The 14,629-nt window shown below is 37.4% G+C and overlaps 1 protein-coding gene across 2 annotated transcripts in view; it reads right to left on the bottom strand.

The window, feature by feature from the left end:
- Positions 1-11,433, bottom strand: part of slc38a3b (solute carrier family 38 member 3b) — a 28,915-nt gene extending 17,482 nt beyond the window's left edge. For both annotated transcript variants that reach the window (XM_053498876.1, XM_053498877.1), the window contains exons 1-2: positions 11,238-11,433; positions 511-671 (exon numbers count right to left, since the gene is read on the bottom strand). In XM_053498876.1, the coding sequence (XP_053354851.1) occupies positions 511-614 (104 nt within the window). In that variant the 5' untranslated portion in view covers positions 615-671; positions 11,238-11,433. The remainder of the gene's footprint in view (positions 1-510; positions 672-11,237) is intronic.
- Positions 11,434-14,629: the final 3,196 nt, after the last annotated feature.

Here is a 14,629-nt window from a genome sequence, read left to right as displayed (position 1 = left end):
AAGTTGTAATAACTAAGTGCCACAAAGAGCATCACGAGAAAGCTATGTACCCAGAAAACATCTACTGAAGACATAAATATAGAGTGACAATGCAGTGATTAAAGATGTCACTCTTAATGTGTTCGATTGGAAAGCGGTCAAAAAGCTATTACAGAAGAAACATGTCACTGCCATCAACGTGATACTTTTTTGTCAGCTAAAAGAGCATTAAAGCTATGAGCAGAACTGCATTAATCAATTAGTCAATTTTTATACATAAAATTTATGTAAACTTTTACATAAAATGAAAAATTAAATAAAAAATATTTTTTTACAGCCCTAGCAAAATCGAAACACTTCATATGCATGTATAAGGTGTGAGTGATACAAGGTGGCCAGTTTGTCCATGCTGGTAGTTTTAGTGCCTCAGTATGACACAAAACGTTGAAGTGCTTTTAAATATGAATATGCATTACATAAATACATGGATAAAATAATGATTAAGCTAATTAATAATAAAAGCATGCTTACACATCCTCCTCTATCATTGTCTTCATTGGCACATTCATATCATCCCCAAGGTCATGACTTTTCCCATTAACCAGGATGCTCATCTCTGATTGGACAGGCTCCATGCAAGAAATAATAGATACCGGTTCTGTGTGTGTGAGCGTTCAGGATGTCTTCAACCACTGCAAAGCAAAAAGAATGTTTCTTAGCATAAAACTAAGTTACATATCTTAACTGTTTGCAACTAGGGCTAGCAAATATGTTAAAATTATAGTGATAGTGAGAGTTTTATGACATATCAAGTATTTAATTTTTTTTTTTTTGCAAACACACATCATAAAACTATTTGTGGCACCCCTTACTATAATGAGCATCAAACTAGCTCATTTGCTAAGAACTTCACCAGCCAGCTCGAAACTTGAAACCATGCAGGGCAGTGGGCCTTGAGAGGTTACCAATATAAAACAGGTCAAGGTTATCAATATAAAACAGACATGAACCTCTGTACTAGTAACCTTGTAAAATAAAGATAAGTGCATTTAGATGAAATGATCTGTTGTAGGTTTGACTGGGAAATCTGGTTCTCAATTAACCAGGTAAATCATTTACAAGTGCATGAAATTCTGTATGGCTACAGCGGAATCTGCACCCGACACCATTACTAGGCCTTTAATGGAATTTGGCACTGGAGCCCCAGTGAAACAAGCAGACGACAGTCCAAGCATTGACAGGGAATCACCCAGCTGTTGGGTTATATTTAATCCATCCCTTTTTTCAACACTGAAAAACCACTCTGCTGTCTCACTTGCAAAGGGCTACATGATGACTATCTTTCATTAATTTAATGTTTTAAATTACATTTTTACATACAGCATACACCAATCAGCCACAACACTAACAATTCACCTGGTAACACCACCACCAGGTGAATTGAATAACATTGATTACTAGTTATATACTAGTAAACTGGTGACAGGACCACGGACACCCAATGCTCGACTATGGCAGCATGGACCAAAGGCTTTGACAGAAAGTTATCAGAACAGAATTCAAGGTTGTTAATCCAGTCTCCAAATTCCTTAGATCTCAATCCGACTGAGCATCCATGGAATGTGCCTGACACACAAGTCTGATCCATGGAGGCCCCACCCCGCAACCCACAGCACCCAAAGGATCCACTGCCAAGGTCCTGGTGCCAGACACCACAGCACACCCCCAGAGATCGTGTAGACTCATGCTCGAGGGGCCAGGGATGTCCGGGCAGCACACTGGGAACCTACACATTACTGGACATAATATTTTGGGGTAATATGTTATGGCTGATTGGTGTATATTTAAACCAAATGTATCATTTTAATATATAATTACAAGATTTTAGTTTTTTAAGATTTAAATTTCATGCTTTAGTGGATGCAATGAAATAATTACATTAAAATCAATACCATCAAAGTGAACAGTCAAGCCAACAGTTGAATTTATTGCTTTGGCCTGTGGGTCTATGTTGATTAAATTGGTGCTGCTTTCAACACTCAACACTTAAAGGGTTTAGATTAAACTTCAGAAAACCCTGGGCATTTACTGTTTGTCACTTAAAAAAACTATGATTGTATAAAAAGGCCCCAGAGAAAACAGCTCCAGCTGACAAACGTATTCATGCATTTAGCAGACAAGCTCAAAGGTTCTATTTATAACTCCGTTTAAAAACCTGCAGAATGTATGATAAATGTATTCATTAGTTAATAACCTGTTTGGAACTTCACTTGCCATTGGAGCAATATGTTCACTAAGTAGAGATATCTGCGAATCTGTGATAAGCATGTTTTAGGAAGAAGAAGTCTCAGACGCAATTTAATCCAGTTTAATCGGAAGCAAATAAATCTGACTTAAATCAGGCTTAATGCCATAATTTGCCCGAGCTGGGATTACTGAGAACTTTAAGTAGCCGGCGACTAATTAGTAGTGACTGTGCTCTTATTAATCCAATATAAAATCTAACGTACATGATGTTAGATTCTATATTAAATGCTGAAATAAATTACTACATAAACAGCATAAATAATTAAATTAATTCTGTAACAAGCAATCAGATATTCATTTATACATTTAACTGTTTACATTTTTAAGTAGCTATTGTATTTAATAAGGTATAGAAATGATTCAGTACTGCGATCCTGAGCCTGCGGCAGTGGTGGCTCAGGCAGTTGAGGCTGTGTGTTGCTGACTGGACGGTCAGGGATTCGTGACTGTTGGGAACTTGTGCAAGGCCCTTAACCTTATGAGCACACAAGCATCACAAGGGGAAACAGACCTACCGGAAGATCTGCAAGAACGGTGAACAGTGAAACAAATCGACATGCCTGGAAATCTGTCCTTTCTTGTCAGGTCCTAAAATTTACTAATTTTTTTTATTTATTTATTTTTTTTTTTTTGTCCTTATAGTGATGTCAATACTTTGACACCTCAATAACCACATTAATACTAAATAATGTGCTGTTATATAAAGCAAAGATCAAGACCTTATGAAAACAAAGATAACTTACCAGGAAACTGCAAAGCTGGCCATCAAGCCTTGAAAATATGAAATCTAACAGCCTTGTGTTTGGCTTACAAGGCACTTAAAAAAACTTCCATTAATCCTAAATACATGCCTCCTTAGAGAAAGCGTCACTGCATCAACAATTACACAAGATTGTTTATATAAAGCATTTTCCATACTGGTCCTGTTTTAGTCATTATTATAGAAACAATGACATAACAGAATGAGCATAAATATGAAATGACTCCTCTATAACTAGTCTGGATATGCCAATGACCAAGAGCAGCTAGTAGGAGTGTCTTACATACTGACATTCAATGGTGCTAAATAGTGGAACCCAATAAGCAGACCAAAGCTCATTCTTGTATTATTAAAGATTGAAGGGGGTTTATTTTATGCATAGTAATGTGCTGGTAAATTTAGAACTACACTGTAGGATTGTAAAATACATGGTGGGATGACAGAGTCACAGGTCACTCAGCTGGCATGGACAGAAGGTCAAGCCCAGGACAGAGGGAGTTTAAACAGAGGATAGCCAATGAAGAGCAGCCAAATGTTGTTAACATGTGTGGTTCATGTGTATCTAAAAGCATTTAGAGCATATGAGTCAGTTCACAGATATGTCAGGATTACCAGTTAATTTTAAACAAATCAGTGCCATCATTTGTCTTATAAAAATCTTTGGGTGCTGAGGATTCGGATTGTTAGTCTTTTAAGCTTCAGCTTCATATGGTGATTTAAAGCCATTTTATGTGTTGAAACAGTCTGAGCGTTAGATCAAGTTGCAGTTACCAACTGAGATTATAGAACACCTGCTTAATGATATCAAGGTTTAAATAGTTATAATCACCATCACCCATCATTCCTCATGTGGCTATTGTCAACATTAAAACTTTTACTACACTGCATTCATACTAGCTAAAAAAAGTACATGGGTTATTCCAAAAGTTTTTTTTTTTTTTTATGAATGCCTACCAATAACCAGCCTATGCCAAATATCAATCGCAAAGCATCAAATGCTATGGCAAAAATCAGCTTTTTGTTTTTTGACAGTCATCAGGAAAATCAGACAACACATGTAAGGGAAAAGCACATGAAATTATGTTTTCCTTGTTTCAATTTTTCAAATCAATTTTTACATTCCAGCCACACTGAGAACACAGACGTTTAAGGCTACTTACATACAGAGTTAGAAGCATACCCAAACAAACAGAGTCCCAAGCAGTCTTACATAGTGTGGAAAACTTGAAGTAAAGGGATCTCATACCAGAACATGTACCTAATCAGCTTAAAAGAAGCTCTGCCTGAAATAAAGGACTCAAAACAAAAGCACCTTATGAAGTATCGCTCCAACAACATTGATTTAAAATCATGTTTGCATACTGGCATTTAAACAAGCCAATGTTGAGTATCAATACTGTAAACCATACTATAGAAATCAGGAATAACATTAATACCAGCTGCTTTATATTGTGTAGATCATCCTTGTTCCACCAAAGCTCTGAACCATTAACACATGGACTCCATAAGACCTCTAAAGGTGTGCTGTGGTATCAGGCTTTAAGATTTTAGTAGCAGATCCTTTACATCATGTAAGTTTTGAAGTGGAGCATTCATGGATCTGACCTGTTCGTCCAGGTCATCTAACAGATGCTCAACCAGACTAATATCCAGGGATTTGAAAGGCCAAATCTGCTCCTTAAACTTTTTCATGTTTCCAAAACCATTCCTGAACAGTGTTTGCAATGTGACAGGGTGAATTATACTGCTGAAAATGGCATCTTCATTTAGGAAACAGTGCTAGCATGGAGGGTGTACTTGGTCTGCAACAATGTTGAGGTATTAAGCATCAATTCCTGCCCATGACCCTGTCACCAGTTCACTGGTTGGATGTCTTTTGGTAGGCACTACCAACTGCATACCAGGTGTTCCCAACCTTCCAAGACCTGCCGTTTTAGAGTTGCTCTGGCTCTGCTCGTTAAGCCATGACAATTTTTCCCTAGTTAAAGTCAAAATCCTTTACGCTTACCCATCTTCCCTGCTTCAAACACATCTGCTGTGTTTATATTAGCTAGTGGTTGCCTACAAAGTGGACTGCACCGGGTATTTAGCCATCTAGTATGATACCAAACAGTATTTTTTTGTGCGGTACACAGTAGTAGGAAGAGAAACTGCTCAGTTTAAAAAGAACTGCATACAGGGTACAAAATAAGTGAACAATAATAATAATAATAATATTAATAATTAGTAAGTAATCTACACATATTTTAAAGAGATATGGTAATATTATACAGGCTATTAATCTTTTAAGGAAGGACAATGTCCGTCGTGTGAATAAATCAAATCATTTATTCAGAACATTTTATATTTTACTAGTTTGTGTCTCAATATATAATCAATATTCAATTCCAGTATTGCAAAATTTTCAAAGTAGCAACTGGTATCTGGGGTGCTTATCCTATCAGGAGGAAGTGATGTTTGCATGACATTCCCTGCACTGGGAGCAGAGAACACTGAGTACACTTTACACTATGGAATGGAACGCGGCCATCATGTTTGAGAACTGACTGTTCACTTGCTCCCTAGTATATTCCACCTACTGAAAATTGCGGCCACTGTAATGAGATAATAATGTTATTCATGGCACCTCTGAGAGGTTTTAGTGTTATGGCTGACCTGTTTGTATAAACTCTATAAAGGATGCCATAGATATCAAAATCTAATTATGATTTCTCTTGGATAGCAAATTGTCAAGTAACATTGTTTTGTACATTTAGTTGGCTGAAAATATTGTCAAAATGTTAAAGTAGATTTGATATCAATACGTCACAAAATATTGCATGGGTTTAAAAAAACAGCCATTATTTTATACCTCAGACCTCAACACACAAAAGTCAAAATTCACCAGACAGCCACCTGCTTATCTTCCTCTAAAAATAAGCAATGTTACAGCACTGAGGTTCCCAGGCTTATGCTTTCTTTCTAGCTCTAGTGAGAAGGTCATGCATCAGAACCTTGTACTTATTCCCAATAAACAATATTGCAGATTATCCTTTTCCATGCAAGCACTGGAGCTGAAAGATATTGTTGTTGAAACTACAGAACTTATTTACAAAACAATCTATGGCATTACTTTCTGCTGATCCCATACCAGCATAATTTAGGTGCTAAATCTAAACAAGTTTTATAATTGCAGTGGAAAAGCACATAACAGAAATCAGATTTGGGTATATTGCCATTATGAAAGGGGGTAAGGACGAGTTTTACAAATCTATTTTGTTTCTCATTGTTTCAGAGAACTATCACAGGATAATTTGCATAATTGTAATATGCATTTACCTCTAAGTTGAATTCTCCTGCAGTTCATGTAGGTGTCCCTGATTACTCCTTGCACATATACAATTGCTTTTGGAATTTTACATTCCATGTTATTGATGTTACTACGTCGTTTGTTGTATACCATTACATCCATTAAATATTCTTTTTTTCACTATGCAAAGGCATCGAGCAGCTACACATTGCTTGAAAACATGTAAGTTAATAAATCCACAGAGCTATAGTGACCTAATAACCACTGACTCAAAAAGTTGCAATAGGTACACAGTACCAGCATATTTGTTGGTAAATATTAAACATTCTTTATTAAACCAGAAATACAGAGTTAATAATAATGCTGTTTCATGCTGGGACACTGTAATTGTCTCCACACAAATAAACATAATAGCTGACAAATCATAGGCATTTCTGAATCCCCCACTTCATTCGCGTGTATCTTGGAGTGTTATGACAATAGTACATTACAAAAAGTTCCATCCATGATGGCTTCATATCATTGGTGTACATTTTAAGACGTATAAATTGTTCGACCAGACAAAATTCCTTACTGGCAACTGAATTCAATAATGTTTTTGTAGTCAGCAAAACATGAGATCGCAGTTTAAGGCAAAACTGTGTAATGAGCTTTGATAATTGCATTTAATAAGGGAGAGTAAAATATTCATGGCTTTCTGAAAACACAATCCAGGGTTTGGCTTCCCATGAACAATGTAAGACAATACTGACTTTCTTCCAAAAAAATATATATGAGACACACAGCATGTTTCAATATGTTTTGGTATTCATAGATATGCATATTTTCCCAGTTCTCATTGTGTATAACAATATTAAATAAAATCCTAAACACTGACTCATCTCAACACTATGAAGCAAGCAAACGAAAGGATTTGGGATCACAGTACATACATGTATGAGCTTTAGTGATGTTTGCACAACCACACTGCCTCAGACTGGTTCACAGAAAACCAGACACGGACACTGCCCTTACCTATCAGAAGTAGTTCAATGACTACTTGTTTTTCAACACATTCTGAACATTGACCCTCAGCAAAGCAGCATCCTTTTTGTCAAACACGGTTGCAAAATCCCATTAATTACACTGATTCTCCAAATTTAATACAACGCAGTAAACAGTTACAGGACAGGGGACATGTTAGAAATGGAATGCCTCAGGTTTCTACAAATTAAATTATTTTTATTCTTAATATTCCTATTACTATTAAACTGGCTTTGTAAATTATTAAAACAATGCCAGATGATAAACCAGATGGTGTCCAATGTCCTGTGCACAAAACTCAGAACAGTATCCAGGCAATGGCTAGTCTCTTTATTTAGGTCACAGTCAACAGGAGGTCTCAGGTTGACACACTTAAATGTCAACGGCTGTAATCTACGTGTCTAGCAGCCCTGCTATCAGGAGGGTAAAACTGACCATCATGTCCTGGGTCTAAGCTGGGTAGGGGTCCATGGGAACCACTGATATGGGGATGTAGGCCACTTATTAAAGTCTACTGAAAAATAAATAAATAAATAATCAAATAAATAAATGTCCTCACGCAGTTCTCATGCACACCAAGCCTGAAGTAAAGTAGAGTGAAAGCAAAAAAAAAAAAAACATGGAAATGAATATTATCAGATTCATGCTCACAATGCTGTTAATGACACCAGTGGGAAATCAACTCTGTCTCAAGAGACTGGTGCAGCAGGGCTTTAATCCTTTATTCTGTCCAGCTCTTCATCTGTTCACTCTGCTCAGACACAAAGAGTTCCAAAGCTTCTATTTCCATACCAATACCACTATCAGCTCATATAAATCTTTGTTGTAAGCTCAGCAAAGCTCTGCCAAAAGTATGTGGACAACTGAACATCTCACCCATAACCAAAAAACCAGATCAGTTCCCCCTTAACTGTTGGCTTCCACAGATTTTGGAGTGCGGCTGTGGGGATTTGGACTCATTCAGCTACGTAAGCATTTATAAAACCAGGCATTGATGTCAAGCAATGCCTGGCCTGAGAAGCATTCAGTAGACTCGAGGTGAGGGTTTAGGCCACCTGAGATATTCCACATCAACCTTGGCAAACCATGTCTTTATGCACAGTCATGACTGAACAGGTTTGGGCTCCTTAGTTCCAGTGAAGAGAAATCTCAATTCTAAAGCATACAGAGACGCGTTTTGCAACAGTTTGGAGAAGGCTGACATACGGGTGTGATAAACAGCCACCCAGTGAATTCAGAATCTTTGCGCCCAACATTTGGTATTCCCACTGCATCAGTCATATGTATCACATTACGTATTGCTTTAAATAATGGTAAGCAAGGAATGTTTGTTTGTAGGAGCTAACAGTGAATTCCAGCTAACTAATTATTATTCCTTATATTTGAAGTAGGTTATATTACAGCCAACTGTAGGTCTCTCTCAACTTTCCGTTCTTTTAAGGCCAATCTTCCACACCAACCTTCCATAAAAACATCTAATGCTTCCTCCCATTGTCTTGTCCTGTTCAGTGATTTGACTCTTGGTCTGCTTTATCCGTCACTTCCACACACCCTTCTTTCGATATGTTTTCGCGCAGTACCACTGGGTTCTGTAAGTTGCATCACCACCACCTATAGATTTCACTTTCCTCTGCTTCCCTGTTAAAGCTGACTTTCCTGTCCAGTTTTTCCTAAAAAAAAAAAGAACATTAAGTGCTTCCTTCCCTGATCCGTGAGTCCCCATTCTAAAAGACCTTTTACTCCCGCTAGTTCTTGAAGTTATTGTTCTATATGTAAACAACAGGTGTTTTCACATTAGGAACAATAGATCTGCCCTGTGCTCAAAAATGATTGCTCCCCCCTCCCCAACCCTCCCCCTACCACCTCCCACTCACACTGCTCTTTGTGCTCTATTCAAGGGCAGGTTGCATATTTACAACCTCCAGTACAAGAGGTGGCAGTATGCACCTAGTTGGTCTGTGTATTATTGTACTATTAAACACAAGAGAAAAAAAGAGAACAAGTAATTTTCTTTCTATGCCTGTTATTATTGATATTTTGGCAAAAATGTCAAGAACAATGCTCATGCGTGCCTTCTTGCTGTATCAGCTATAGACTTTTGGTCAGAGAATGAGATTAGTGCTGGTGACAGCAATCTACTTATGTTCTCAGGCATGACTGCTTCCAGATTTTAATTTTTCAAGTAGACTCTGGAACACTTCCCGAGCACTGTATCCTCACTAATCAAAAAGAATCGGTCTTTGGGGTCAGGTGTTCACAGAAACGATCCTGGGGCCCTGATTTGTCCACCATTTGAACTGCTGAGACCTCACCTCCCCATGTGACATCAGAGCGGTACACAGCTAACTTTTCATGAGAATAACCTGAATGCAGCACAAAGTCACAAATCAGCACCAGTGGTACTGAAAGGGAAAGAGAGGAAATGGTGTGTGGAAGTACTGAATAAAGCAGACAGAGAGTTCAAAACACAGACAAGATCAGAGAAGGATGCTTTCAACATTTTTAAAAAGTCTGGAAAATGGTTTGGGAAGACGAGGGAGAATGGTGGTAATGTAATCAACCAGATTACTGAATATACATATAGCAGCACAGTGGCTGAGTGCTTAGTACAGTGATCTTACACTTCCAGGTTCTGGATTTGATTCCCATGTCAGGTCTATGTGCATGGAGTTTGCATATTCTTCCTTGATGGGTTTCCTCCCGCAGACTAAAAACATGCAGATTAGGCTAACTGGCGTTTCCAAATTGCCCATAGTGTGTGAATGCTGACTGTAGGTCCTACCACAGTTGTATAAATACAAATGGGAATAAATACAATGCTCACTGTGGGCATCCACGGTCCATAGTTTTAAGTACAAGCATTTAAATCTCCCTCACATACTAAAACTAAAACTTTTCTAGACTAGAGGTAGCAAACCAAAACATTCCCCCATCAATGGAGGAGAGCTGTAGGTTATCCTTAACTTCTGTACGATTAAAAAACGCTTAACATGAAGTAAATGATTCTATTTCTAATACATTTCCGACTGTATCATGTTTATATTGTTAAAGGTAAAAAACGGGTCAACTCGTCCATAAGTAAGTGGACAAATCATTCACTTTGTTTATTTACCACAAACCTAAAGAAAGAAAATAGACTAGACGTGCTCATATCATATTCATTACCAAACAAACAAACAAACAAAAGCGTACTAGCGTTTCGTTCCTCGGCAGCTGTGAAACGGAAGTAGTAGCTGTGAGAGAGAGAGAGAGAGAGAGAGTCTGCTCCATGTGCTGGAGGATCCCGTTACATTAACTCACCGCGTGGAAACCTCCAATTCAACATTTAATCATGATTTCGGACAATGGGCAAATAACTGAGTAACATTTAAAAGGTTAGCACAACATTCTGTCAAACACTGAACTCTTGTTCAGGAAACAAATGCGCTCAGCGACACAACGAAAAAATAAAAACAAAGAAAAGCGCAGAGTGAACCTCGTAATGATCCGCAGACAATAGCTATAACGTTACTGCTCGCTATCATCTGTGCCCGGGCTTTAATTCCCTGAACCAACAAATCATCAGATTATTACCAAACAGAGTGCGCGTCCACACTGCGTGGTTTGGCTCGTGAGACGCCGATTAAACCGTTTAAAAGTGAGAAAAGTGCAACACATGGACGTGACACACCAGCAGGAATCCTCTCTCTCTAACACACAGTCTGTTTCCCTGCGCAAACAAAGGCTGGGAATTCAGAAATAACTCCAACATGACCCGTAGAAATCCTTATTAAATATCACAACTCATTCCAAGCTGCTAAATACAGTTTTATTTAGATACGCTGCGCTACAAAGTACATTGTTTAATGATAAGTGACCGAAAAGTGAAATATTTCTTACCAGTCGACGGAAACACAAATACAGAGCTGATTTCTTCCCACTTATGTCCTCTATTATTAACGTTTTTACAGCTTTTGTTTTTCCAGGCGCCTTTTTATTATTTACAGGGGGGAAATAATCTCTTAAAAATCTCTTTTTGTACAGTTTTTTCCTCTTTTCAGTTGCGTTGTGTTTATTGCATTAAACTGGGGAAAGAATGTTTTTAGAAATGAATTGAACTCGGAGTCGCTCTTTAGTTGAGAAATGGGAGGAGTCACACGAGTCCCGCCCTCCTTTAACTGTCCAATCAGGATCGCGTATGGTTGGAGCGTGCTACTCAATAGTAATCTAGGTAAAAGTAGTATGTGGAATAATAATGAGTAGTAAGAACTTTCATCCGATATGGTGTTTAGTATCTCACGGTGTCCACTTTTTCAAAGAAAGAAATCTGAGGATGTAAATGTGGTGTACTTTTCTTTATATTTTAGAGTAAAGCTTTAATGGTACATCAGTGGCCCTCAAAAGTCCAGTCATGTACCCTAAAGTGTTTTAAGAGGTACACTGTGTTTATTTTTAAGGGGTTCTAGGTTCGATTCCCGCCTCAGGGTACGTGTGCATGGAGTTATACCTGTGCTCGGTGGGTTTCCACCAGATACTCCAGTTTCCTCCTACAGTGCAAAGACATGAAGATTAGGCTAATTGGCGTTCTATAGTGTGTGAATGAGCGTGTGAGTGTGTGTGTCCTGCGATGGATTGGCACCCCAATCAGGGTGTACCCAGCTACGTGCCCTATGTCTCCTGGAAAAGGCCCCAGCACCCCGTCCCCCCCCCCCAAAAACGACCCTGTATACATGATAATGCAGTATAGACGATACGACGGTGACTGTGTTCAAGATGGTTACTAAAGATAAGGTCTGGTCCTTTTGGGCATATAACACAATTTTTGTATTTTTACCACAGTATTTTGAAACAAAGCAATTAAGATACAACTGAGCATAGACTTTCAGTTTAATTCCGAGGGTTTTAACAAACATTTCATGAATCATTAAGAAAAAAACCCTCCATTTCACAGGCTCAAAAGTAACAGTTTAACAACTGCCTGATAATCATTTTAATAATGGCCAGATGTGGTCTGTTTCTAAGGTATTTCTTGAGAAATTAAGGAGAAATAAACGTCTGCAGTTGGTTCCAATTGTTGAATTTGCAATAAGGAGCTGCTCATGAAACTCTCAATATGCAGTCGAAAGAGGTGTCGAGGCAATTGAAGGAGGCTATAATTAGGCAGAACAAAACAATCCTATCAGAGAGACAGGAAAAACAATGGGAAGGGCCAAATCAACCATTTGGTACATTTGTAAAAAAGCAGGAATGCACTGGTGATCTTAGTCTCACGAAAAGGCCCGTAACTCTCTGAATCTCTGAATAAAACCTGTCCAGTTCTAATACAAGATTAATTTGTACCAACATTATTGGAAGTTAAGAATATGTAAAAGGGGAGGGAAAGGCTCATGTTTTAAAGCAAACCACATCACTGGCAAACATGGTAAAGGCAGGGTTATGGCATGCAGACTTGGATCATTTTTTTATTTGGTGTACATACTAGGTCGTTGTTGATGCATATATTTTTTCTATACTGTGTATACTTTATCATATATTTTATATGTTTCACTGTCATAAACTCAAAATGATTTGTCCCAATTCGGCATTACAAAATCTTATTCATTTCTGTAGCTTACATTTTAAATACACTGTGGAAAGTGTTCTCTCATTTTTTATATATATTTTATCTATAATAGCTCATTGTCATTGAGTATATTAGATGACCCTTGACCTCACTAAATCTTTTTATGGTTTACAGAGTCTAAATATTTTGGGTATATGTGATATTAAACTGTTTATGAAAATGAATGTGGTCAGCCAGGTAAGTGCTACTACTGTAATTATGGGTCAGAAAAAGAACGGACAACAATGATACTGTACCTGTCAACTTCCATTTACTCTGTTTCTCATTAACACTTATTTTAAAGTCAAATTTTTTTTAAATAGATAAAAAAAGAGGAGACACAGTGGTCATTGGGATGCTCAACCTGCAAGGAGGGCACTACAGTATATTTGGAGAAGCAAAATAAATCACAGCACAAATGCAAACAAAATGTATGCCACAGAACAAAATGACATCATTTGTGGTTGTTCACTTGGCATTCGGACAAATTCATTTTGAGTTACTTGACAAACTGAGTAGTAAAACCAATTTTTACCTTGAAAAATGTTAATGTTTAAGCTTTACAACTAGCAGATTTGTCACACTGAAGGAATTTACTAACATGAACCTCTACTGTTCTATTGAGAAGGAAGTTTTTTTTTTTTTTTGTACTTTTGCTTATGTGAAATGTATCCCAAATTATAGCATGATTCATATACCTGCCAGTGGAACTGAGTCAGTGGACATGTAATTCTGAGTGTGTGTTTGCTTAATCCTACAACACATGAGCTTAAACAACATTTTAAAAACAACATCCATGGACTTTGGGACTGGCCGGAATTGCTTTAGCTAAATTTTTTTAACGAGAATTTTTTCCCTAAAGATTTTAGTTTTGTAAAGTAGTATTCGAACAAATAAAATGTATAATCCTACGGAAATCTCAATAGAGTCCCCCAAAAAAGAATAGGTTTTCTTCTGAGTCTGGTTTTTCTCAAGGCTTTGTTTATTTCTCTTCTTCTTTTTCCATTTCAGTGGCTTATTCCTTGGCTTGTAAACTCTCGTTTGTTTCTTAGAGATCTGAATCTACGTTCTGATTTCTGTAAAGCTGCTTTGTTATAGTATTTATGGCAAAAATGCTATACATCTAGTCGAATTGATTGAAATCTATGACTTCATGGACAGTTATTCATTAATCCAAAAAAGAGTTTGTGTGCTTAGGTCATGGTTACTGTTGAAACTGAAGTTTATGCTTCAGTCACACTTTAAGTGTAAAGTGTAACTGGAATATTATTCCATTTACCTTTTGTATATTTTGCAGCTTGTCTAAGATAATAAAGTAACTATTGGGTATAAGACAGGCTTGTAATTCAGATGACAGTTATAAGGCCAGCAAAGAATCTGATTAGTAAAACAAGTTCACAATGACAGTTTGATTCAAAAATAATATATTAACATCAACATTAAACCATGTGATTTCCCTCATATGTGACTTATCCATATCTTGTATATACTGTATATTTTTTCAGTTGGTCAGCATTATATAATAGGTTATGATTCCATGCAGGATAACTTTGTTCTACTGAAATGGCTAAAACTATGCAGCATACCATGGATTTTAGTAGAGTTTGGCTGTTGCCTTTGGTCTCAACCCACATTAGCCCCTGTCAGTCTCGTGTTGACATTAGCAAGCTTGAAATCTGGCAGCAACTGC

The sequence above is a fragment of the Clarias gariepinus genome, chromosome 6, assembly GCF_024256425.1.
Source record: "Clarias gariepinus isolate MV-2021 ecotype Netherlands chromosome 6, CGAR_prim_01v2, whole genome shotgun sequence".
In the NCBI taxonomy this organism is placed as follows: Eukaryota; Metazoa; Chordata; class Actinopteri; order Siluriformes; family Clariidae; genus Clarias; species Clarias gariepinus.
This window is presented reverse-complemented; position numbering and strand designations above follow the sequence as displayed.